Source organism: Schistocerca piceifrons, chromosome 3, assembly GCF_021461385.2.
Source record: "Schistocerca piceifrons isolate TAMUIC-IGC-003096 chromosome 3, iqSchPice1.1, whole genome shotgun sequence".
In the NCBI taxonomy this organism is placed as follows: Eukaryota; Metazoa; Arthropoda; class Insecta; order Orthoptera; family Acrididae; genus Schistocerca; species Schistocerca piceifrons.
Genome location: NC_060140.1, coordinates 348,183,677 through 348,211,663, shown reverse-complemented (window position 1 = coordinate 348,211,663; position 27,987 = coordinate 348,183,677). Strand labels below are relative to the sequence as shown.

At 40.2% G+C, this 27,987-nt stretch overlaps 1 protein-coding gene across 1 annotated transcript in view; it reads left to right on the top strand.

Annotated features, from left to right (window-relative positions):
* The window catches only part of LOC124788649 (monocarboxylate transporter 2-like), a 69,955-nt gene extending 55,550 nt beyond the window's left edge, over nt 1-14,405 (top strand). Inside the window, exons 6-8 of the mRNA XM_047255925.1 lie at nt 2,213-2,511; nt 11,121-11,312; nt 14,266-14,405. Of these exons, the coding sequence (XP_047111881.1) occupies nt 2,213-2,511; nt 11,121-11,312; nt 14,266-14,405 (631 nt within the window). The remainder of the gene's footprint in view (nt 1-2,212; nt 2,512-11,120; nt 11,313-14,265) is intronic.
* The last annotated feature ends 13,582 nt before the right edge of the window (nt 14,406-27,987 follow it).

Below are 27,987 nucleotides of genomic sequence, written 5' to 3'. Positions count from 1 at the left end.
AATGGTTCGCTATCTACATTTCTCACATCATCGTTTCCGAATCATGTTCCCACTTATATTTTCACTGGCATCTCTGTAACGCTGCAGCTTGAAATTTTACTCATGAAGACATTTTTACTGTTTTTGTTTAGTCTTTACCTGCAGTGCTATTTCGCCAATTACATTGATATTTAATGTATTATAATTACATATTCATTTGTTATGTTATCATTGAGTTCACCACACCATTTCTTAATTACATATGTCACTCTAATTAGAAGACATATATTATTCATGTGCCGAGAGAGATCATAACTGACAATTCATCCAAGTTAGTTTTGTGGAGTGCTTCATTGGAAATAATAACTAACCAGGCAAGAGATTACACTGGGTACAATAACCAATTCAGTGCCCATGCTTATAATAGGCTGGAAATAGCACAACTCACCTTCAGAAATTCCACCTGTAAATCTTTTATACCATCGCTGACCGGTCGCTATAGGGCAATTATTTATTTTATGAAGTAACCAGGTGACCAACTGTGATAATTCTCATTTATTGTTCCGTCTGATTTACATATATTTTATTAGATTACATGGTTCGATCACTCTAGATCGTCCATAGATCTAAGTACTTGTGTCTTGTCTATTCAGAATCACACTTCAGATATTTATATCTGAAAATGATTCAGAATGACCAAAACATGAAATCTAATAAAAATGTGCAACTGAGACCGAACAATAAATGACAATTATCTTAAATATCTAAAACTGTTGCTGAATCTTTGGAGATGATTATGTCGACTATAGTGACAACTAACTATCGCTATTCTCTGTTGCACAGCTTTTAGATTATAATAATGATCAAGATGGTGAAGCAGGCAGTAACTCCCTATCCATATGTCAATACCAGATATGTTCCGTCATAAGAAAAATAAGTAAAACTTTGATGTGCTGTTAGAATGACAGATTTAGTTCATAATTTCTATTCGAATCGTATATGACGTAGTAACAGGTAAAAGTATTTCCTTTATAACAACATCCAAGAAAATGTTACTGATATTTGTGTGTTACTGATTGTTGTTTTCTAGTCTAATCTTAATTACACTTGTACGAACAGAGATTTAGATACCACATTAAAGCTGAATGGGTTAAGTCTTCACAGCTCCTTTAACGAACTGGGAAAGATGTTACATTTATAAGTCACAACTAAACTTTCTGCAAAACAGCATAGAAATGGGAAGTAATATGTGTAAAATACAGATATCAATAACTGCAATGTTAACATTACAAAAGTCAGATGTATTTTCTTGTTAAAATGTGATAGGCAGATAAAGGCAGCTTTTCTTCTTCACGAAACTAAAATAAGTATGTGTAATGTTGTCCTAGAACAACTGAAAATTTCTATGCAGCTTCCAATCAGCAGACTGCAGCAGCTTTAGATCATCTGCAGCAAGTTATACCCAAGCTCAACACGACAAGTACGACGGTACCAAATTCATATTACTCCCACTGCATTGAATGCAGCCTTGTATTATTAGATTATGGTCAGAGCCTTAACATGGCTTGTGCGCATCCTTATTCTTCGACCCGAGGCAGTTTAACATCAGTTGTTGGATTTTTCACTACTTGGGACCACTGCAGCTGTTTGAAGTTCACTGAATTCAGCAGTGGCTACACGGTGACTGATGATGCTCTTCCTGGAAGCTACGTGCTAGGAGGTGCAAAGAGTGGCAGTCTTTATCGTGGTAGAAGACCAAGTTCGAAAATAGTGGTATTTTTCTCTCCTGGCAAGATTAATTCGTACAGAGTTTCAGTTCATACATACCTAGTTATGATTCAGTTTCATTAAATATTCACGATGTTTCCTTTACAGTGTAGAAACAATAAATTCAAACGTAAGTAATACTGGCAATGCTCAGTAATCAATCTCGCAAAAAGAATAGATAGACATTGTTAACATGGATAAACAACGTCAGAATATAAGTGCGTATAGCGCTGTTACGTTACAACTTTTTCCCGCATATCGAGTTACTAATAATACATATTTTACTAGTTAGCTCTCACCTTGTACAACTTACGCCAAGTATGCAAAAAATGCTAACAAGAAAAAGTCAACAAAAAGCATAAGCCGTAACTTGGATGAAGTTTCTTGAAATAGTAACATATTTCTCCTGTTGCAGCAAACACATTTTACTATGAAAATCTTTTAAATTGTGTATTTTTCTTTGTAGGTGGTGGTCAGTAATTATAGACCTGTTGGATCTGCGGCTAATGCAAGACCTCCGATTCACTAACGTCCTGATCGGCACGTCGCTGGTCTTCTTCGTAGACATGATGTTCATGACGTTGCTGCCGCTGTACCTGTTTCACAACAACCTCAGCCGCGAGGAATCCGCATTCTGCATGTCAGTTGCGGGCGTGGCGGACCTGCTAGGGCGATTCACCCTTGTAGTAATAGGGGCCTGTTGCGTCCCCAACAACAGAATCTTATTCCTCATCAGTGCTGCTGTGTCTGTTCTCCTCAGAACAAGTGAGTATATCAGCGAACCAAAAGCTTACGATTTCATGATGCACAACTCACAGGCATTGTTGCCATTTTGTGACATGGTACACCGCTGCTTAAGAACGAGTTGACCTATAACAGCTGACAGAATTATTATGTCTTATACCAAACACACAGAAAACACTAACAACTAAAATTAGAGCAACAACGAGATAATTTCTTTGATACTTGATAATATTATTTTTCTAGTGCATATAAGCATTCTGCGATGGCCTGTGCTGCGTACGAAAAAAATTGTTTGGATTTATTATCAGTCAGAAGGAATGAATGAAATTTGTCTACGTAAAGAGTGTCGTTTTCATTCGAATACCATCTGTTCGTCGCATCATAGAAGGAAATTTAACGTCTACGATGAATAAAAGGCATTCGATAATGTCCTGATGGCCGAAGCACCTGCTCAGATAGACTTCGTAACGCTAGAAGATATCATTAAAATCAAACATCAATTGTATTTGTTGTTTGGTATTACTTTTATTGTGTTAACCGGTTTTCGGTTTACAAGGCCATCTTCAGTCATTTACTGAGTATTGTAACTAATGAAGTTACAATGTTTGTAAACTACACTGGAAGAGAAGTTACACATCTAGATTGAAGCAGAAACGAGCAGCAAATAACATCTTTGACAGTTGCTGGAAATGCAATGTAAAAAGTAAAAATTTGAGCAGTAAATAAATAAAAACGAAGTATACAGAAAAAACTTTAACAAAAAACTGGAACAACAAACCTACATAACAGTTTAAATTAATAAACAAAACCAATAAAATCAAATTAGTGTATTGTTCAGCTTTTTTACATTTTAAAATACAGTACCACCACACTCTCAAAGATAGCATTTACTGTATGTTCCCTCCACTCCCCCAGTTTCCTGCATCTACTCCTTTCTATTTATCTTTTTGATATTGCTTAAGTTCCTGATACATTCTGTAATTAAATTGATAATTCTTTCTTCTTGTAGTTGGTTTGTGTATTACTGTCCATGTATTATACCTCCTCAAGTAACTTCGTGAAGTATTAGTTTTATTTTATTTTATTGACTTTGTTTGTTAATGTAACCTTATGTGGGCTTCCTGTTCCTGTTCCTGTTTTCCCCTTTTAACTCGGTTTTTATTTATTTACTATTCAACCTTTACATTTTACATTACATTACCACCACACTGTCAAAGATGTTATTCGCTGTACGTTTTTGCTACAACCTAGATGTGTAACTTCTTTCCATTATTGTTTAGAAACACTGTAACTTCTTTGGTAAGTGTCTGGAGATGGCCTTGTAAGCCGGAAACCGGTTAACACAATAAAAGTAATACTGTAGAACAATAGCAAACTAGCGCTTTTGATTTATTATAATGTTGTTCTAGCAAGAACCGACGGAAGATTCAGTTAACATAGATTGTATTTTGCGTAGCTCTTCGCACGTGTCTTCCCATTATAGTTCTACTCCTGACAGGGCAGTAAATGAAAAAAAAAAGAAATAAAAGAAAAGAATACAAGATAAAGGTTATGTAGAAGGGTCAAAATAATGCAATACGTATTTTTTCATATGTTGTCAAGTCTAACTTTTAATGGGTAAAAAACACACGGCAAGGTAATTTGACATGTTAGGAAAATCTTCGAAAACACGAAATATATGTTGTTGTTGTTGTGGTCTTCAGCCCTGAGACTGGTTTGATGCAGCTCTCCATGCTACTCTATCCTGTGCAAGCTTCTTCATCTCCCAGTACGTACTGCAGCCTACATCCTTCTAAATCTGCTTAGTGTATTCATCTCTTGGTCTCCCTCTACGATTTTTACCCTCCACGTTGCCCTCCAATACTAAATTGGTGATCCCTTGATGCCTCAGAACATGTCCTACCAACCGATCCCTTCTTCTAGTCAAGTTGTACCACAAATTCCTCTTATCCTCAATCCTATTCAATACCTCCTCATTATTTATGTGATCTACCCATCTAATCTTCAGCATTCTGCTGTAGCACCACATTTCGAAAGCTTCTATTCTCTTTTTGTCCAAACTATTTATCGCCCACGTTTCACTTCCATACATGGCTACACTCCATACAAATACTTTCAGAAACGACTTCCTGACACTTAAATCTATACTCGATGTTAACAAATTTCTCTTCTCTAAGCCTACAAATGCTAGAAACGTAGGTTTGCCTTTTCTTAATCTAGCTTATAAGAAAAGTCGTAGGGTCATTATTGTCTCACGTGTTCCCATATTTCTACGGAATCCAAACTGACCATCCCCGAGGTCGGCTTCTACCAGTTTTTCCATTCGTCTGTAAAGAATTCGGGTTAGTATTTTGCAGCCGTGACTTATTAAACTGATAGTTCGGTAATTTTCACATCTGTCAACACCTGCTTTCTTTCGAATTGGAATTATCATATTCTTCTTGAAGTCCGAGGGCATTTCGCCTGTCGACCGAGCGAGGTGGCGCAGTGGTTAGCACACTGGACTCGCATTCGGGAGGACGACGGTTCAATCCCGCGTCCGGCCATCCTGATTTAGGTTTTCCGTGATTTCCCTAAATCGCTCCAGGTAAATGCCGGGATGGTTCCTTTGAAAGGGCACGGCCGAATTCTCTCCCCGTCCTTCACTAGTCCAATGAGACCGATGACCTCGCTGTTTGGTCTCTTCCCCAAAACAACCCCCCTCCCCTCCCCCCCGTTTCTCCTGTCTCATACATTTTGCTCAGCAGATGTCAGTAGTTCTAATGGAATGTTGTTTACTCCCGGGCCCTTGTTTTGACTTAGGTCTTTCAGTGCTCTGTCAAACTCTTCACGCAGTATCCCCTTTCATCTTCATCTACATCCTCTTCCATTTCCATAATATTCTCCGCAAGTACATCGCCCTTGTATGGACCCTCCCTATACTCCTAAACCTTTCTGCTTTCCCTTCTTTGCTTAGAACTAGGTTTCCATCTGAGCTCTTTATATTCATACAAGTGGTTCTCTTTTCTCCAAAGGTCTCTAATTTTCCTGTAAGCAGTATCTATCTTACCCCCAGTGAGATAAGCCTCTACATCCTTACATTTGTCCTCTAGCCATCCCTGCTTAGCCATTTTGCACTTCCTGTCGATCTCATTTTTGAGACGTTTGTATTCCTTTTTGCCTGTTTCATTAATTGCATTTTTATATTTTCTCCTTTCATCAATTAGGTTCAATATATCTTCCGTTACCTAAGGATTTCTACTAGCCCTCGTCTTTTTACCTACTTGATCCTCTGCTGACTTCACTATTTCATCCCTCAAAGCTACCCATTCTTCTTCTGCTGTATTTCTTTTCACCATTCGTGTCAGTTGTTCCCTCATGCTCTCCCTGAAACTCTGTACAACTTTTGGTTTAGTCAGTTTATCCACGTTCCATCTCCTTAAATTCCCATCTTTTTGTAGTTTCTTCAGTTTTAATCTACAGTTCATAACCAATAGATTGCGGTCAGAGTCCACATCTGCCCCTGGAAATGTCTTACAATTTAAAACCTGGTTCCTAAATCTCTTTCTTACCATTATATAATCTATCTCATACCTTCTAGATCTCCAGGATTCTTACATGTATACAACCTTCTTCTATGATTCTTGAACCAAGTGTTAGCTATGATTAAGTTATGCTCTGTGCAAAATTCTACCAGACGGCTTCCTCTTTCATTTCTCTCCCCCAATCCGTATTCACCTACTACGTTTCCTTCTCTCCCTTTTCTTACTACCGAATTCCAGTCACCCATGACTATTAAATTTTCGTCTCCCTTCACTATCTGAATAATTTCTTTTATTTCGTCATACATTTCTTCAATTTCTTCGTCATCTGCAGAGCTAGTTGGCACACAAACTTGAACTACTGTAGTAGGCGTGGGCTTCGTGTCTATCTTGGCCACAATAATGTGGTAGCTTACCCGCACTCCTATTTTTTTTATTCATTATTAAACCTACTCCTGCATTACCCCTATTTGATTTTGTATTTATAATCCGGTATTCACCTGACCAAAAGTCTTGTTTCTCCTGCCACCGAACTTCACTAATTCCCACTATATCTAACTTTAACCTATCCATTTCCCTTTTTAAATTTTCTAACCTACCTGCCCGATTAAGGGATCTGACATTCCACGCTCCGATCCGTAGAACGCCAGTTTTCGTTCTCCTGATAACGATGTCCTCTTGAGTAGTCCCCGCACGGAGATCCGAATGGGGGACTATTTTACGTCCGGAATATTTTACCCAAGAGGACGCCATCATCATTTAACCATACAGTAAAGCAGCACGCCCTAGAGAAAAATTACGGCTGTAGTTTCCCCTTGCTTTCAGCCGTTGGCAGTACCAGCACAGCAAGGCCGTTTTGGTTAGTGTTACAAGGCCAGATCAGTCAATCATCCAGACTGTTGCCCCTGCAACTACTGAAAAGGCTGCTGCCCCTCTTCAGGAACCACACGTTTGTCTGGCCTCTTAACAGATACCCCTCCGTTGTGGTTGCACCTACGGTACGGCTATCTGTATTGCTGAGACACCCTAGCCTCCCCACCAACGGCAAGATCCGTGGTTCATGGGGTGGGGGGAGGGGAGTGGGCATTATCGAATATAGTGTTCAAAAGTCTTTGGAGGAGGAGGCAGACTTGAAAAAGACCTTGAGATACGCGAAGATTCCAGATGGACAGCCTCACTGTGGCTTAGAAACTAAGTATTGGATAGTAAGGCGTACAGGTATGAGTACAAGGAAGATAATTGCTGGAAACTTTGGGTAATCTAACAAATCAACTGGACCAGCGGAAGAAGGAAATTAAAAAATTTGCATGAAAAGAGAGGAATAGAGCGATATATAATTCAAAAGCCACTTAGTAGTGAAATTTGTACGAAGTGCAAGGAACCCAAGGCGCAATGGCTGCAGAAAAAATGGGAAGAAATAGGAAACGAAATAGTCAATCGTCGTTAAGCACAGAGAAAAGTCAAAACAAACTTCCGTGAATTGAAACGAAAACGTCAAAATTAAGAATGCACGAGGGATTCCATCATTAAACCCAGAGAAGAGAACAGATAGGCGGGAAAAGTACCTTGAAAGCCTCTGCGATGGGGAGGAATTGCCTGATGACATAACAGTAGAAGAATTGGGAGTTGATATCGAGAACATAAAGTATCCAGTTTTACAGCCAGGGATTAACTGAGGTTTGGAAGACTTGCTGTAAGAAAAAACTAAGTGGGAGAAGTGGAAACAAAACGACTACTCATGTTGGTTTGTAGAATCTACCAGTCTGGAGACATGTCATCAGACTTTCGGAAAAGTATCATACACAGTCGCAAAGAGAGTAATGACATATAAGAGCGAGGATTGTCGCACAACTAACAGCTAATGCGTCGACAGTGTGACAAGAATAATATACAGAATAATGGAGAAGAAAACTGTCAATCAGTTAAACGACGATGATTTTCGATGTAGGAAAGGTAAAAGTATGGGAGGTAGACTTCTGACGCTGTGCTTGATAATGGAAGCAAGATTTAAGAACATCAAGACACTTTCACCGGATTTGTCAACTTGGGAAGAGCGTTCAGCACTGTAAGAAGGTGGAATGATACGTATGAACTGTACAGAAAGAGGGGTAATGTATAACATGCACAAGAATTACGACGCGACACTAATTGTGGAAAACAAAGTGCTCGGATTAGAAAGGGTTTAAGAAATCCATGTAGTGTTTCGTCTCAACTGTTCGACCTGTAGACTGAAGGAGCAATGACGGAAATAAACGAAGGTTTAGGAGTGAGATTCCGATTCCGTGTGAGATGATATCAATGCTAAGATTCATTGATGACGTTGCTATTCTCACAGCAGAAGAACTGCTTAATATAACAAACAGCTAATGATCACTGGAGACTGATAGACAGTAACCTGAAGAAAGATGACAATAACGAGGAGTAGCAGATATGAAATTGGCATTAACTTAGCAATAACATTGGGAACCACAAAGTAGACAAAGTGAAGGAATTCTGGTAAACTGAAAAAAAAGGACACATAACAGACAAAGGAAGGTGGACACACAATGTAGACCAACATATACAATGAGGGCATTCCTGAATAAATGAAGTCTGCTAGTATAAATCACAGGCATTAATTTTAGGAATAAATTGCAAAGAACGCACGTTTCAAGCACTGTATGGTACTGAATCATGGACAGTGTGAAAGTCGGAAAAGAAGGGGATAAAAGCATTTGAGATGTGATGGATAGAAGGAAGTTGAAAATTAGGTAGACTTATAAGGTATGGAGAGATTATCTGCAGAACCCGTGAAGAAAGGAACATATGGAAAATACTGAAAAGAGCAAGGAACAGAATGATAGGACTTGAGTTAACTCATCAGGGAATAAATTCCATGCTACTTGACAGAGCTGTAGGGAGTAAGAACTGTAGAAGAAGGCACATATTGTAATATATCCAGCAAATAATTGAGGACGTTGGGTGCAAGTCCTACTCTGAGATGAAGAGGTTGGCACAGGAGACCATTTCATGCCTGGGTGCATCAGTCCAGTCAGAAGGCTGATGACTCAAAGCTCTTAAATAAAAGTTATTTGGATGTACACTACATACAGACATAATGTTTATTTCATTGCATTCATTTGTTAAAATACCTTATCTGTAACCAAAGTAGAAGTAGTCACAATCAAGCTGCAGTAGCCCATTGCAAACAGTACTGTAAGGTGCTTAAAAATGTAGTAAAAATGTTTCTGTTACTGATAAATCAGACATATATACAGTATTTTACAATCATTTTCGGAGCATTCCTGGTGAATTAAAAAAAAAATTAGTTTCTACAGGGAATCATATAACTCTTTTGGCAAATGCCTTCCCGAGACTGATATCTGAAATACTCCTCTGTGATACAGACAAGGGGGAGACAGAGTCAATAACTAAATCACTTAAGACTGAGAACTCTCATGGATAAGATGCAGTGCCTAGCAGAATATTAAAGTACTGTGCTGCACATGATAGCTCTGTATTTAGCCATATTTGTAATTTTTCCTTTGGAATGGCCAGCTTCCTGAACAATTAAAGTGCTCAGTATTAAAGCTACTTTATAAAAAGGTATAAAAGGATAATTTAGACAATTTTAGACCTATTTCTATGCCATCAGTGTTTGCTAAAGTTATTGAAAATGATTATACCTTAATTTATCTGATAATTGATCATTTTATATCACGCAATTTGCTATCAAATGAACAGTTAGGCTTTAGAAGTCTTTAACAACTGAAAATGCTATATTCTCTTTTCTCTGTGGGGCACTAGATGGGTTAAACAAAAGGTTTCGAACGCAAGAAATATTTTTTGATTTAACTAAGATATTTATTGTGTTGATCACAAAATATTGCTCCAGAAGTTGGACCATTACAGAATACAGGGAGTAGCTCACAGATAGTTCGCCTCTTACTTTAGCAACACGCAGCAAAAAGTCATTATCCACAATGTTGAGAATGGCTGTGATGTGGGGCGTGAGTGGGGTATTGTAAAATGGGGGGTGCCCCAGAGATCGGTGTTGGGGCCACTCCTGTCCCTTATTTATATAAATGAGATGTCCTCTAGTATTGCGGGTAACTTGAATATATATCTGTTTGCTGATGACATTAGCTTGGTAGTAATGGATGTTGTGTGCAACATTGGCTCAGTTTCAAACAATGCGGATCATGACATAAGCTAAATCACAGGGAGACTCAGATTTTACAGTATCTAACATGTAATTCAACAAAACCTGTCATCTTAATTTCTCAGAATGGTCATATGATTAGTGAAACTGAACAGTTCAGATTTCTTGGTGTTCAGATAGAAGAAAACTGTCGTGGAAAGCCCACGTTTAGGATCTTCTTCAAAGACTTAACGCTGCCATTTTTACTATTCGAACGGTGTCTGAAGTAAGTGATCGTTGGACACGATAATTAGTCTACTTTGCTTATTTTCATTCGTTTATGTCATATGCTATTATATTTTGGGGTAGTGCTTCCCATCCTAAAAGGATATTTTTAGCTCAGAAGCGGGCGGTTCGGGCAATAAGTGGTGTAAGCTGGCGAACATCTTGTCGACTTCTGTTCACTAGTCTGCTTATTTAGACATTATATTTGACAATATATGTATTATTCAATGCCTTTTCTTGTAAACAACATCAGCTTATTTCCAAAGAATAAGCAGCTTTCACTCAGTTAATACTCGGCAGAAATCAAACCTGCATTTGGATCGGACTTCCTTAACTCTTGTGCAGAAAAGTGTGCAGTATACTGCTGTATCCATTTTCAATAAGCTACCACAAAAATTCAAAAATCTTAGCAGTAATCCACGCGCTTTCGAAGCTGAAGAGTATCCTCATGGGTCACTCCTGTTCTGTCGAGGAGTTCCTTGAAAAATTAAGCTGATTCTTGTTGTGCTGTTGATTGCGTTAAACTAATGGCTTGACTTTTTCGGGTTCATTAACATTTTATTTTTATCTGTTACTACTTTTACATTGTAATTTCTTGAACTGACACGTTCCATGACCTTGGAGATTTGCTCCTCAATTTGGTCCTATGGAACGTGACGTATAAATAAATAAAGTCAAACAAATAAGTATTCCTATGTTTGCAGTGTACATCTTCTTCGCGGATTACACGTCCGTTATGGTGCTGTCGGCACTTCTGGGCTACTCCAAGTGCTTCATCCTGTGCGTATTCACACTGGTCCTGGGAGAGGTGTGCAGCCCGGACCGCTTCCCCGCTGCCTTCGGACTGCAGAGTGTCTTCACTGGGCTCCTCAACGTCGCCTTCGGGCCTCTCCTAGGTAAATATCTGAAGGGCCTCCCTAAAAGGCTCAGACGATAACTACACGTAGATTTATGTGTTTGGGTTGCGTATAAGGCTTTTTTCCGATTAGGCGACTCTCCATCCAGTCCAGAGATTTTAGGATATACTCCATCATCTACTTTTTTTTTAATCACCAGTCTTGTGCCAAAGTCTTCATTTCAGAGTTACATGTGCTCCCTTTGTTGGATGTGTTCCAATCCCTGTCTTCTCCTACAGTCTTTCCCTCTATAAGTGATTCAAATACGACGGAAGTTTTCCTTGAGGCTTAACACATAGACTATCATCCTTGTCTCCTCTTGTCAGTGTTTCCCATGTATTCCTTTCTTCGTCGATTCTGTGAAGAACCTCCTCGTTCCATATCTTGTCAGACCACTTAATTTTCAACATTCTTCTATAATACCACATATCACATGCTTCGATTCTTCTCTTTTTCGCTTTTCCCAGAGTTCATCATTCACTTCCCACAGAATGCTGTGCTCCAAACGCACATTCTCAGAAATTTCTTCCTGAAGTTAAGCCCTAAGTTTGATACTAATAGATGTCTTTTGATTAATGACGCACTCCGTGTTACTCTACATCCTCCTTGCTTCGTCCTCCACATATTATTTTGATTTCAAGGTAGCAAAATTCCTTAACTTCGTTTGCTTCATGGTCGCCAACGTAGATATTACATTTGTCGCTACTCTTATTGCTGATGCTTTCGTATTGCTTCGGTTTAGTCTCAATCCACATTCTGTTCTCGTTTGACTGTTTATTCCATTCAGTAGGTTCTGTAAGTCTTCTTCTTCAGTTTCATTGAGCATAGGAATAATATCAACACATCTTATCATTGACAATCTTTCTCCCTGAATTTTAATCCCATTTCTGAAACTTTCTTTCATTTCTGGCTTTGCTTCTTAGACGTGTTGATTCAATAGTAGGGGCGAAAGACTGTAGCCCTGTCTTACATCCTTTCTAATCCGAGAACTTTGTTCTGGGTCTTCTATTTTTATGTTTGCACCATGTTATACTGTCGAATGACTAGCTGCTGAAATTAATTGATTCTACATTCAGAAGATCGAAATTAAGTAAACACTACATATTGTGTATTTTCTGTTGAAACTGCGAAAATAAACTAGCACCACGTCTATTTTTGGTGTACATCATGTTATTTAAGTATTGCATATTTTCTCATTCTTAAATTAGATACAGCGTTATCACATTAAATCGATAGAATTTTTGATTATCATGGAAAAAACATTTGTTGATCCACGGTACGGAAATTTTGTAAAATCACACACTTTTTATAGAAAATAAATGTGGTTTATTGCTATGTCTAAGAAAACTCAAATACTTCACAAAGACTTTGAGACAGACACGAAGACTCTAAGACAGACCTCGCAGTTACTATCTTGATAGTAATGGCATCTTTTTAATAATTAATGTAATATTTTTCATTATCAGATAATTAATCAGTGACAATCGATTTGTCGCTTTACAAATGAATTTATAAATTATTATGCGTCGTAATTTACTTAACACTTCCTCCAATTATTAATAATATTACAGACTCTCAGGGAATATGCAGTTTTTTCCATAGATGCACATTATTTTACATTAATTCACTCTGTATTTGGTACTTGTTTTGGGGATTAACAATTCCTCAAATGTATGCAGTGGTTGTTTAATATGGCGTTATTGTGTACAATCATATTCTGAACAAGAATACTTTTGTATAAATTCTATGATATTATGTTATATCTAACAACGACGTAATTATTGAATGCAAAAGTGCGTTTTAGATTTTTCAATAACATAAATAATACCTCATTCACTTACCAACATGTTAAACATCTACTTATCAGCATCTTGGAATGCCAGACTGTCTACGTCTAGCCTTTAGATTATAGAAAACGCATGTGTTGTATACTTTAATGAGCCTCTGTATTCGCTACTATATTATTCAGCTATTGAGTCAATTACGTTTCAAGAAGATCCTGACGTTTTGGTTCACGAGACAAAGAAATACATCTTACAGATGAGGTTTCAGTTCCTTGTGAAATTTGATGAAACACATCAAATAGAGTGACGTAGTTTGAAATAGACTTAAAAACAGTGGAACAGAAACTTGGCTAAGCGTCGAAATTGACAAAAGTGAAATTGTTGAGGAAAACTGAAGTGCATATAGAATGGATAGGGTAATGGGTTATGGATTACACTGGCGTAGTGAGCTACATATTAATGATATGTCATCTCAAAGCTTAGTTATTCACCAAGTTTTACATCCCCAGACGAACATACGTCCTAACTTTCAACTTATGGAAATATCAAGTTTTTTAAAGTAATTCATTTCAACAACTGAGATTTTCGTCACTATACCTAACCTGCAGGATACAAAGAAAGACTTATCTGAGCATATGTGAAGGTCTTTACTTCTGCATCTAGGAAAAAGCACAACAACACAACATTTGATCTGTAAAAAAAATGTAAATTCTGCACTAGAAATGCGTAATGACATAATCGGCTTCGAGCCCGGAGTCACGTGACTTAGATGTTGATTTCAGTAAAATGACGTCATGCGCAGTGTCCACTCTATATATCTTTGATTTCATCATAATTTTTTACATTTGCCACATTACGTGAAATGAACTGCAAAAATAGTATTAAACTGTGCAGAGCAAAGCAAATGAAAAAAAGAGAAAAACCCATTTTAGATTGAGCGTTACAATTACGCACTAGTTTTATTACAGGAAATAATGTAATGTTGTTTCAATAATTTTCTTTCAGTTTTTATAGTTCAATCAATCATTAAATCAAAATAGTTTATAACATATTTTGTAACAGCAAATTTAAGCCTTCTGAATGTGTAAAACTTGTAATTTAAATGTTAAATTCCGTACTACAATTCATAGGTATCAGCACATTAATACAATTCCGTTTCTCTTTTTCAGGTAAACTAAAGGATTTGACTGGCAGCTTTAGTTCAAGTATCTGGGTTCTTACCGTCCTTGGCCTGCTGTGTGTAATACCGTGGACCCTGGAGCTTTGTGTGACTGAAATAAGAAAACGAAAGAAGAATGCGCACGTGTGAAAGGAAGCCAAGCATCTCCTCGACCCTACTCTGATCATCGGCAGAAGTCTCCGCCGTACGCCGTATCACCTTGCAGATATCAGGACTAGGCCGTAGATTGTGCTAACTGTTAGTATTGCCTTGCATGTATCACCGGAAGACGCGTGATCTATAATGTCTCGGTAGTAACGTGTTAATTCAGACGAACTTTAAACCAGGAGGTAGATGTGACAATGGGCACTTAGAAGGACGTGAATGTCCATAAACTCAGCTATCAAATTAGCGCAGAGATCGATTTTAACTGCGCGCTTGACTCTCCATCATCTGTAAAATGCAGCTCGTCTGACGTTTGGCAGTCATGTTCTACCAGTGTTGTGGCGACATTGTTCGTGAATTTATGTGTAGCCCGAGTGTCCTCAGGTATCGGCTTAGTAATTCGTCACATGAAATGTGCAGATACACGTACTTTTATGTTTTTACTGTACAGAACAAACATCATTAACTTAATATACGTATGTAACGATAATTTATTTTCATTCGTATGCATTTTGTAATGCTTTTAGAATCAATATTGTTCTGACACGGCAGATTTGTTAGGTATGTTGATAATGCTTGCAAGGTTAACAGAGGTTTCCTCTCATGAACTATGTCGTTTTCTTCTTGTTACTCTCCTGTACCCAGTTTCCTACAGGACATCGTTTTCTTTTTGACGAGCTATATCTACATTTCATATATTACGACCAACTACTAGTCATACAGTTGCAATAAAAGTAGACAAGTGCACACAGTAGTCCAGAGGTGAGTACACGATGAATTTAAAAGAAATCGCAAGTTTCAGACTAACCTCCATTACCATAAAGTCCTGCAATGTCCAGAGAAAGAGCTTTGGGACTTTGTGAAAGAAATATAGACTGAAAATGGTCCACCTATAATTACTTTTTACCTACAGCATGTTTAGAACTTTGAAGGAAGGTCAGCGGTGGCCGTGATATTGATGGTTTATTGATAGCAAAATCGATTTTCAATCACATAGTGATCATCTTCAGTGCTATGGTGTACAAATTAAACTCATAGGCACTGGTTTCAAGTTATGATCAGTAACCAAAGCTAAGAAACGATCACATAGAATTTGCACAGAACACAACTTAATCAAAGCTGACACTTGGTTCAAGAATCATAAAAGAAGGTTGTATACGTGGAAGAAGCCTGGGATACTGACAGGTTTCAGACAGATTATATAATGGTAAGACAGAGATTTAGGGACTAGATTTTAAATTGTAAGACATTTCCAGGGGCAGATGTGGACTCTGACCACAATCTATTAGTTATGAGCTGTAGATTAAAACTGAAGAAACTGCAAAATGGTGGGAATTTAAGGAGATGGGACCTGGATAAACTGACTAAACCAGAGGCTGTACAGAGTTTCAGGGAGAACATAAGGGAACAATTGACAGGAATGGTGAAAAGAAATACAGTAGAAGAAGAATGGGTAGCTTTGAGAGATGAAGTAGTGAAGGCAGCAGAGGATCTAGTAGGTAAAAAGACGAGGGCTAGTAGAAATCCTTGGGTAACAGATGAAATATTGAATCTAACTGATGAAAGGAAAAAATATAAAAATGCAGTAAATGAAGCAGGCAAAAAGGAACACAAACGTCCCAAAAATGATATCGACAGGAAGTACAAAATGGCTAAGCAGGGATGGCTAGAGGACAAATGTAAGGATGTAGAGGCTTATCTCACTAGGGGTAAGATAGATACTGCCTACAGGAAAATTAAAGAGACCTTTGGAGAAAAGAGAACCACTTGTATGAATACCAAGAGCTCAGATGAAAACCAAGTTCCAAGCAAAGAAGGGAAAACAGAAAGGTGGAAGGGGTATATAGAGGGTCTATGCAAGGGCAATGTACTTGAGGACAGTATTATGGAAATGGAAGAGGATGAAGATGAAGGTGAAATGGGAGATACGATACTGCGTGAACAGTTTGACAGAGCACTGAAAGACCTGAGTCGAAACAAGGCCCCGGGAGTAGACAACATTCCATTAGAACTATTGACGGCCTTGGGAGAGCCAGTCCTGACAAAACTCTACCATCTGGTAAGGAAGATATATGAGACAGGCGAAATACCCTCAGACTTCAAGAAGAATATAATAATTCCAATCCCAAAGAAAGCAGGTGTTGACAGGTGTGAAAATTACCGAACAATATGTTCAATAAGCCACAGCTTAAAATACTAACGCGAATTCTTTACAGACGATTGGAAAAACTAGTAGAAGCCGCCCTTGGGGAAGATCAGTTTGGATTCCGTAGAAATATTGGAACACGAGAGGCAATACTGACCTTACGACTTATCTTAGAAGAAAGATTAAGGAAAGGCAAACCTACGTTTCTAGCATTTGTAGACTTGGAGAACGCTTTTGACAATGTTGACTGGAATACTCTCTTTCAAATTCTGAAGGTGGCAGGTGTAAAATACAGGGAGCGAAAAGCTATTTACAATTTGTACAGAAACCAGATGGCAGTTATAAGAGTCGAGGGGCATGAAAGGGAAGCAGTGGTTGGGAAGGGAGTGAGACAGGTCTGTAGCCTCTCCCCGATGTTATTCAATCTATATATTGAGCAAGCAGTGAAGGAAACAAAATAAAAATTCGGAGGAGGTATTAAAATCCATGGAGAAGAAATAAAAACTTTGAGGTTCGCCGATGACATTGTAATTCTGTCAGAAACAGCAAAGGACTTGGAAGAGCTGTTGGACGGAATGGACAGTGTCTTGAAAGGAGGGTATAAGATGAACATCAACAAAAGCAAAACGAGGATAGTGGAATGCAGCCGAATTAAGTCAGATGATGCTGAGGGATTTATATTAGGAGATGAGACACTTAAAGTAGTAAAGGAGTTTCGCTATTTGGGGAGCAAATTAACTGATGACGGTTGAAGTAGGGAGGATATAAAACGTAGACTGGCTATGGCAAGGAAAGCGTTTCTGAAGAAGAGAAATTTGTTAACACTGAGTATAGATTTAAGAGTCAGGAAGTCGTTTCTGAAAGTATTTTTATGGAGCGTAGCCATGTATGGAAGTGAAACATGGACGATAAATAGTTTGGACAAGAAGAGAATAGAAGCTTTCGAAATGTGGTGCTACAGAAGAATGCTGAAGATTAGATCTGGGTATCTGGCTTACGAGCAGGTAAGCACCCTCACGTAAGTTCGCCGGGCTCGCTCGAAGTGGTCCGTTTCCGCAGCTTCTTGCATAAGCTGCAGAAGATGTCTCGCTTTCATGCAGCCATGCCCTGTAAAGTATTTGCGGTGAAACAATGTGCAAGGTATAAGAAATGTGGAAAAAGAAATTACTCTGGAATTCTGATTCTGAACTAACTGCAACAAAGAAGAAAGAAGGAAGACATAATATGTAATGCAGCTATTTACAAATAACATTAATTCATTCAGAATGTTCCATAGATCCCATAAGAAAGTGTCACTTTATAAATTTTAAGGGAGAAGAATAGAAATGTCTTATGACCTCTGAATGAACAATTAACTGACTTTAATCGTACCACTACCAAGATTTTCTTGTTTCACTTAGTACCACTCAATTTATGATGACGCCAGTAGTAGAGGTGCAGTATACGTTCTGGCAAAAAGAACTCTGACTCAGCATCCGTTAGCACCTTATGGCCAGTGTCATATTGAAAGCCACTGAAGACATGTGCCAAGGTCACTGAGGGAGGAGAGATGGAGGTTGTACAATGGGAATCAAGCTCCATCTCGGTCCAATAGGAATCATTCACGTTCTCTGCTCTGCTCTGGACGGACCCCTTTGATCCATTTTGTATTGAATTCTGCACTTATAATAAATTATTCCAATTATCAAAATGATCTGAACGATCAGACGGGATCGCACCAGCATTATACTGGCGTTACACACTTGTTATGCCAGCATCGCACTGACATCAATGTCATCATTTGCTCTCCATTCGAGGCCTGTGCTCTATGAGAAGCAGAATTAAGCAAGTGTCAGGACTTGACGCATATCAGCTGTTGTGTGCGTGATCATGATTGCGTCACCGTCCTGGCTTTAACATTGAAGCATTAAGCGAAGAATGTCTCTTTTTGTGGATGAATTATTTCAAAGTATTTTTCTTACGCGAATGTGAGCTCTTTTATTAAAAAAATTTTTCAAGCTGCCTGTGAGAAACACAAAAAAAACGCGTATGGACTGTACATTTAGATCAACAATATTAAATAAAATCAGCTCGTGGCTGAAACGAATCGGAGAAATTCTATTTTCATGTGTTTTATAAAAAGGCAAATTGAATCTCCCCACTTCTCTTGTCTTCATCTAAATAAGCAGAAGTGTCTCTGTCGTAGATACATCATTGATTTATAATTAATTACGTTTACATATTTGTTACCTTTTACAGCTAAAAGTACTCCTCGCAATTATTAAGTTGTACATGAATTATGATTCTGACATATTTGTTCCAGGAAAACTAGTTCCAACCGAAAGCTCAGCAGGTCATTGCAGAGAGACGCAATGTGCCAAATACAATTCGCATTCAGTCATTGATTTCATTTTGCTATAAGCAAAACGAGCTCTTGAGATTATTTGCGGATCATTTAACAGCGACTTGCTATTATTTTGTACAAGCGCAAATTACGTATGATCCGGCCACTGTCTCCGAACTCCGAATTTGCTGCTCTCGCTTCTGTCAGATACAGACCTCACAAAAGTGATGTTCGTGTTAAAGTGCTACGGCTCGTAAATGGGAAAAGCTTCAGGACCGAATTTTATTCTGAAATCATTGTATTCTTTTTAGATGCGTATGAGATGCAGTAGGAAGAATGCTCGTCACCACCAACAATGACCGTTACTCTATTTCTCAATAATAAAAGAACTAAACTCATTTAACAACTTGACTTTTACAACTTTTGCTACTTTATTCAATCACCGGAGCCTAAAAAAACGCGTCATTGACGTGCACTTGCCTCATATGTAGCGGTAGTGTTTTAGCATGCGTCGCGCGACGGCTCTTTGAACTTGAGAGAAGTGCCGCCGGTACATGCCATGTTATATGAGGGCTTACTGAATGTGGCGTCTGACGGCCATGCTTATTCCACTTCACACTGCGCGCAGAGGAACTTTAGCGATAACCTTCATCCATAAAAACTATATAGGATCAAAAATTAATGTTAAGAGCCTCGCCTTGTTCCATCTAGTTCTGATATCCTCAATGCGTATATTCAAAAACTTCGCACAGAGAAGAAATATAAACAGACCGCCTAAAATGCAGAAACACTATGAAACACTTTCAGCAGGGATTTGAGACTATCCTATACCACATCGCAGCGATATACATCAACTGTTGCCGCTATCAATACCATGGCATACCTGTCGTATTAAGGTACTGTTATTTTCTGTGACTTACAATGTAAAAGCATAGATCGAGGGTTCAACGTAGACTGAGACTAATAATTTCACACAACGAATGAGCCGCATTATTCACCAATCAAACAGCTCCTGTGCTACTAGACTACCCTAAAACAGTTAAAGCACATATCAAGTGGAATACTGTGGAATCAAACTTAATGTGTGATAGCCCTCCCATTCAGAGTGCTGTGCGTAAGTGTATGGATTTTTAGGAAATGTATGGTATGCACTTACAGAACGCCTCTGAGAACGTTTTTGCAAAGAATTTTGATCGGTATTGTGCCTGTATATGGTATATCATCTCGAAGACTTTCGTGCACCTGAGGTGGAACACATCGACATTGTGGTATATTCATAATCATAAACGTACAAGGTGAGTCTATTTTATTTCACTAATCTCTGATTTGTGAGAAATAAAACAGTAAATCACCAACTTTATTTGCGGAGCGAGAGTACTTCAATCACCGTTGTTGCAGAAAAAGTGCCACTCGAGGAGAAGTCGCAGTGTGAGCTGTGGCACACTACTGGCCATTAAAATTGCTACACCAAGAAGACATTCAGATGATAAACGGGTATTAATTGTACAAATATATTATACGAGAACTGACATGTGATTACATTTTCACGTAATTTGGGTCCATAGATCCTGAGAAATCAGTACCCAGAACAACCACCTCTGGTCGTAAAAACGGCCTTGATACGCCTGGGCATTGACTCAAAAAGAGCTTGGATGGCGTGTACAGGTACAGCTGCCCATGCAGCTTCAACACGATACCACAGTTCATCAAGAGTAGTGACTGGCGTATTGTGACGAGCCAGTTGCTCGGCGACCATTGACCAGACGTTTTCAATTGGTGAGAGATCTGGAGAATGTGCTGACCACGGCAGCATTTGAACATTTTCTGTATCCAGAAAGGTCCGTACATGACCTCAACATGCGGTCGTGCATGATCCTGCTGAAATGTAGGGTTTCGCAGGGATAGAATGAAGGGTAGAGCCACGGGTCGTAACACATCTGAAATGTAACGTCCACTATTCAAAGTGCCGTCAATGCAAACAATAGGTGACCAAGACGTGTAACCAATGGCACCCCATACCATCACGCCGGGTGATACACCAGTAGGGCGATGACGAATACACGCTTCCAATGCGCGTTCACTGCGATGTTGCCAAACACTGATGCGACCATCATGATGCTGTAAACAGAACGGATTCATCCAAAAAATAACGTTTTGCCATTCGTGCACCCAGGTTCCTCGTTGAGTACACCATCGCGGGCGCTCCTGTCTGTGATGCAGCGTCAAAGGTAACCGCATCCATCGTCTCCGAGCTGATAGTCCATGCTGCTGCAAACGTCGTCGAACTGTTCATGCAGATAGTTGTTGTGTTCCAAACGTCCCCATCTGTTGACTCAGGGATCGAGACGTGGCTTCACGATCCGTTACACCATGCGGGTAAGATTCCTGTCATCTCGATTGCTAGTGATACGAGGCCGTTGGGATCCAGTATGGCGTTCCGTATTGCCCTCCTGAACCCACCGATTCCATATTCTGCTAACAGTCATTGGATCTCGACCAACGCGAGCAGCAATGTCGCGATACGATAAACCGCATTCGCGATAGTCTACAATCCGACCTTTATCAAAGTCGGAAACGTGATGGTACACATTTCTCCTCCTTACACGAGGCATCAAACAACGTTTCACCAGGCAACGCCGGTCAACTGCTGTTTGTGTATGAGAAATCGGTTGCATAATTTCCTCATGTCAGCACGTTGTAGGTGGCGCCACTGGCGCCAACCTTGTATGAATGCTCTGAAAAGCTAATCATTTACATAACACAGCATCTTCTTCTTGTCGGTTAAATTTCGCGTCTGTAGCACTCCATCTTCGTGGTGTAGCAATTTTAATGGCCAGTAGTGTATCACGGGACAGTACAGAACAAAGCACTTGACAGAAGGAATATGGTTGCGTGGCACATGAAGTTTAAACAGAGCGGCGGTGTGTTGGACTCTTCGCGATCAGGGCGGAGTACGATGAGTGAACAGAGTTTCGCAGCTGTGTAATAGACGTCCTTCTAAAGGTAGTCGATGTGCATCTCGTGAACTAGAGATTTCTTAGGACCACAGTGCGAAGAAGTCTACATATAAAATCCAGATGAGATAGTCGTTACAACCAGATGATGGAAATTGCCGAAAAACTTTTGTGGCTCTGATAGTGACACGAATCGCCACTAGCAATCATTATTATTAACGAATTTGTTTTTCAGACGAGGCTCCATTTCACATACAAGGTAAACCAAACAAGCACAGTGTGAGAATGAAGGATACGGTAAGTCTGCATGTTGACTTTAATCACGTTTGGGATTCCCATAAAATGAATGTGTTGTAAGGTTTAATGCACAACAGAGTCAATGGCCTTTTCTTTTTTTGTCCGAAAAAGTTGGTAACAACTGACATACATATGGATTTGCTAGAACAGTTTCCGCAGAGACAACTCAGAGACTTGTTAGCTGATGCGATTTCCCACTCCTGGTCCGAAGATGCCTTCTACCCACGCGATGGAGTGTTAAGGTCGCCACACAGCTCTTATTCTACTTCAGGCTGTACATAGGAGAAAATTCCGCTAGCGGTCATTATTATAAAACGGTGGTGGTTATTTCTAAGAAGTCTCCTGCTACTCGCTGATTAAACGTATCATTTAATACCAGGCCGTTATAATTAAAATGTAGCTACTCACAGATGTTCAGTGTGGGTTGTATTTTTCCTATTTTAGCAAAACTTGATGGACATCCTAATTCATTAATGTGGAACCGATCTACGCTGGAAAATAATTAATCACAATTTTTGCCACCAGGTACAAATCTGGCCCTGTGAATGTAAGAAAGACGTATAGAAATGTTTCCATATGTAATGGATTGGAAAGGGGCGGGGGCAGAAAAGGTCAAAGAAGGCATAACGTTGATTTTATTGTTAACTGCCGCTTACACTACTTGTTCAATGTGAGCACTTAAGACGTCGACGAGGTGTTGCATCCGTAAAACGACACGAATTGCAGTTGGCCGCAGCTGTTTCGGTGGAATCTGAGTTACGTGTTCCTGTATACTGGCCATCAGAACAGGTAGAGACCGAACGTGTCTCTGGTAAATGCCTTCTTTTAGATATCCTCAAAGCCAAAAGTCGCATGGATTCGGATCAGGTGAGGCTATGCACCTGGAAAACCACTGCAGATATCACGTTTGTGAAACGTTGCATTAGATAGATCTTTCACTGGGTGAGAGACAGTAGCATGAAAACGGTGGTTTCTACACAGTTACTCTTTTTCAAAGGAGGTATCACATGCTGTACAAGGAGGTCAACATAACGTGCACACGTCACGGTACACCTCACAGGTCCTCTGGAACGTATTATATCTGCAAAGTGGAGCTGACCGAGAATAAAGGTGACTGTGAATCTACTCCACATAGCCACATATGGTGAGTGCAATGGCTCTTCGTGTGCAAAAAAATGGTTCAAATGCCTCTGAGTACTATGGGACTTAACACCTGAGGTCATCAGTCCCCTAGACTTAGAACTACTTAAACCTAACTAACCTAAGGACATCACACACATCCATGCCCGAGGCAGGATTCGAATCTGCGACCGTAGCAGCAGCGCGGTTCCAGACTGAAGCGCCTAGAAATAAATGGTTCAAATGGCTCTGAGCACTATGGGACTCAACTGCTGAGGTCATTAGTCCCCTACAACTTGAACCAGTTAAACCTAACGAACCTAAGGACATCACAAACATCCATGCCCGAGGCAGGATTTGAACCTGCGACCGTAGCGGTCTTGCGGTTCCAGACTGCAGCGCCTTTAACCGCACGGCCACTTCTGCCGGCAAGCGGCTAGAACCGCTCGGCCAGACCGGCCGGCGGCATTTAAAAGAATTGCTTCGAATGACAGCCGTTGGAGTATCGTGCACCACAGCGCATTCCTGAATTACAAAATGGGGGAAATGAAGTCAATGTATTTACTCTTCGCCCTTCAAGGGTGATACACAGCAGTAGGAGAGGTTGCCAAAAGCAAGTTGTGTAGCTGCCCCTACAGTGACAGCACCCACATCACAGTATTTTCACATCGACGCATAGTTGCCTACGGAAAACCTTAACTCTCGTATCAAACAACAGCTAGTGTACTTCCCATGTTAAGTGTCATTCGCAGATTTATACCTAATGCAATATACAGAATACCACTATTTCTCATCTTTTTCTTCTTCTTCATGTGTTTTCGCGCTGTTTAAAACAGAGGGTGTGTTCAACAGAACGAATAGCCATCTGTGGGAGAACATAAAACTTATAGAATAAACCATATATTATCCGCACAGTAATGTGTAATCTGTCATCAAAAAGCGTCACTTGGGCGTTAGTTAGTTAGTTAATCTAATGTAGTAGGACCGCACATGCATAGTCAAAGAAGGCCTGTATGCAGTCTTTTAATTCTCCGTGATACTCCCAGCAATGAGACACTTTTTACGTTACAGGTGTAAGCCAACTGTCTTAAATATGGACTTTCCTCGCGTTTAAATTCCGTTATGCTAACACTATCTCAGCAATCAGGTATCTATAATCCCAGTAGTATATTACAAGAACCAACCTGCCGGCCGGTGTGGCCGTGCGGTTCTAAGCGCTTCAGTCTGGAACCGCGTGACCGCTACGGTCGCAAGTTCGAATCCTGCCTCGGGCATGGATGTCTGTGGCGTCCTTAGGTTAGTTAGGTTTCAGTAGTTCTAAGTTCTAGGGGACTGATGACCACAGATGTTAAGTGCCATAGTGCTCAGAGCCATTTTGAACCAACCTGTATGTGTGTTTTGGTATTCCATGGAAGAAATTCAATGCAATTCTCGGAACAATGTTACCCTGAACGTCTTATATCTCGCACACACATTACTTCGCTGCCACACCTAATGTGGCTGTGTATATGTTTCTTATCTCAGTACCTTCTAGATAGTTTTGCACATGTTTACGAAGATTCTCGCTACGCTCTGGACCTTGCTTCTGGATAAACTTTCACTTCATTAACTTTGCCATTATCGGTAACAGGAACGGCCTGTTTGTTCCAGTAGTCTCCGCCTCACTGGCAGTACGAGTGATGTACGTAGGCAGAGTACGTGACGATGAGGAATTTTCTCACTTTGCTGTTATTGAGTGTGAAACATGAATCCAGAGTTTATAAAGCTGTGGAAGTAGAAGATGCAGCTGCAACAGCAAAAACAGCAGCAGCAGTAACAACAACAAGAAAAGCAGTAGGAATTCCAACAGTAAAAGCAGTAGCAGCAGCAAGACAAGCAGTGGAATCTGTAATAGCCACATAGACACTGATTACAATGACCACAAAACGAACAACAGCTCCCCTTCAGTCGTTTGCTTGCTTCGTGAAGGCAAATGACAATTGGTGGTCTATTTACGTCGTTTTGCCCTTCACTCCAAAGCAAGTCACAGAACTGACCCTGTAGCAGCAGAGAGCACTCTTTCTGCCTCTTAGTGAAGAATTGTACAAAGTGATACGAAACCCACATCCACTCTCGAACGCCAGCTGTTTGAGATTTTCTGATGTTTGCGCTCTGCTGACTCTTACAGTCATCAAACCCGGATAGTTGCAACTGGGCTCAAATTTAATCAATGTGGTTGAGGAATGTAAGAAAACAGTCGCAATATGGGCTGCTGACTTACAAGGCTCAGCACACAAGTGTTATTTTTCTTGCAACCATTGTAGCACATCGTGTGCGGATGCATTAATCCATAATTTTATTATACATGTTCGCATTTAATGCAAAGGCTTTAGAGTCATGTGATCCAACCCTGATGATTTGCTACAAGTTGCCAAAGCTCGCAAAGTAACAGTGGCAGCGCAAGCTATATTTAACGAGACGTCTTTTTAGCAGTAGCCGTCATTGTGTCGTACGATCAGTCAACGTCTTCATCAGTTTTACCGAAGACCTGATGGTCCGGTAGGCTAATGAAGCAGGATTCATCACTTATATCTATAGTTGGCTCATCGATGGTAGATGCAGAAAAACAGAAAGTCTTAGTTCGCTGTCGGCGTGTTCCAAAACGAACGGAAACTCATACAAAACATTCCTCCACATGGTTGTCGAAGAGTCACGGGAAAGTTAGGAAATCTTGCCCAGATTTCGGTCCAGGGAATCACTGCGTCACTGCCCCTTTCCATAGGTCACCTTTTTTGAAGGCGGGCCTACGGTAAATACGGGCTTCGTAACAAACTTGTGACGTCACGCTCGACGACGTGGCCGACATATATCGCGAACGCTCAACTACGGCTGGAGCCCGCAAGAAATCAGTATAGCATACCCACTAAAAGTATTAATTTTGTCATTTGATATCGGGAGCTTGCGTGACTAAAACGTGCGGTGAGGAATTATTAGATTCGTCTCAAACAGTAACTCACTTCCCGCCGAAGACGGACGCTTGAAGTCGTAAGACCTATAGTGTCACGAGCTGTGACGCATGCCACAAGGCCCGAACGTCTCGTCGGCTTCGTTCTGTATGACGCAGGCAGGAGCATCTAGCAAGTGTCTGCCTTGGCCGGTAAGAGACAACAAAAGCGGCTAGCTTGTTGCAAGCTGCCTTGCTGGTGCCGATATCAGTGGCGGACAGAATGCAGAAGCTCATACTGCGGCTAAAAATTAGTGGAGCAACGGCAGAATTTCAGGTGAACACAGACGAGGTCATGTCTCTGATTAAGATGGTCACGTGTCAGCGCAATGGCTCCCCACAGCTATGGTATTCTTAGTCCAGAATGGTGAAGTACAATGGAAAGTCGATTTCGTTGCGGATTAAAAAAAAAAAATGGTTCAAATCGCTCTGAGCACTTTGGGACTTAACATCTGAGGTCATCAGTCCCGTAGAACTTAGAATTACTTAAACCTACCTAACCTAAGGACAACACACACATCCGTGCCCGAGGCAGGATTCGAACCTGCGACCGTAGCGGTCGTACGGTTCCAGACTGAAGCTCCTAGAACCCCTCGGCCACCATTGGTCGGTCGTTGCGGATCAGGTCGTAGTCCACGCTAAGTATAAACAAGTACCTCAGTAGCTAACCGTGCTGGTGGCAAACTCTATTGACGACGACTAACTTTTTCTGCTTCTACACTTCTGTGTTTTATAGTTTCCAGAACTTTCATCAAATGTGTCTAGCTTCCATTGCGACTGCATACAAAGAACTTAAAACGTTATAGAACTTAAAACGTTATGAACACACTAAGGTGACAGAATTTACGGGATAGCGATATGAATATATACAGAAGGCAGTAGTGTCGCGTATAAAATGTATAAAAGAGCGGTGCGGTGACGGAGCTGTCATTTTCACGAAAATGATTCATGTGGAAAGATTTCCGATGTGATTTTAGTCGCACGACAGGAGTTAATAGACGTTGAACGCGGAATCTGAATTGGAGCTAGGTGCAGGTGACATTCCATTCCGGAAACCATTAGGAAATTCAGATTTCCGAGATTCACTGTGTCAAGAGTGAGCCGAGAATATTAAATTTCAGGCTTTACCTTTCACCACGAACAACGCAGTGGTCGACGGCTTTCACTTAACCACCGAGAGCAACGGCGTTTGCGTAGAGTTGTGATTGTTAACAGAGCACGCAACACTGAGTGGAATAACCACAGAAATCAATGTGAGACGTACGACTGACATATGCGTTACGACAGTTGGCGAAATTTGGCGTTAATGGGCTATGGCAGCAAACATAAACATAGCCAACGCCTTGCAGACCAACAAAAATTACGCGAAGCGAAATGTAATGTGAGGAGGGCCATGCGAGAGGCGTTCAATGAATTCGAAAGTAAAGTTCTATGTACTGACTTGGCAGAAAATCCTAAGAAATTTTGGTCTTATGTCAAAGCGGTAGGTGGATCAAAACAAAATGTCCAGACACTCTGTGACCAAAATGGTACTGAAACAGAGGATGACAGACTAAAGGCCGAAATACTAAATGTCTTTTTCCAAAGCTGTTTCACAGAGGAAGACTGCACTGTAGTTCCTTCTCTAGATTGTCGCACAGATGACAAAGTGGTAGATATCGAAATAGACGACAGAGGGATAGAGAAGCAATTAAAATCGCTCAAAAGAGGAAAGGCCGCTGGACCTGATGGGATACCAGTTCGAT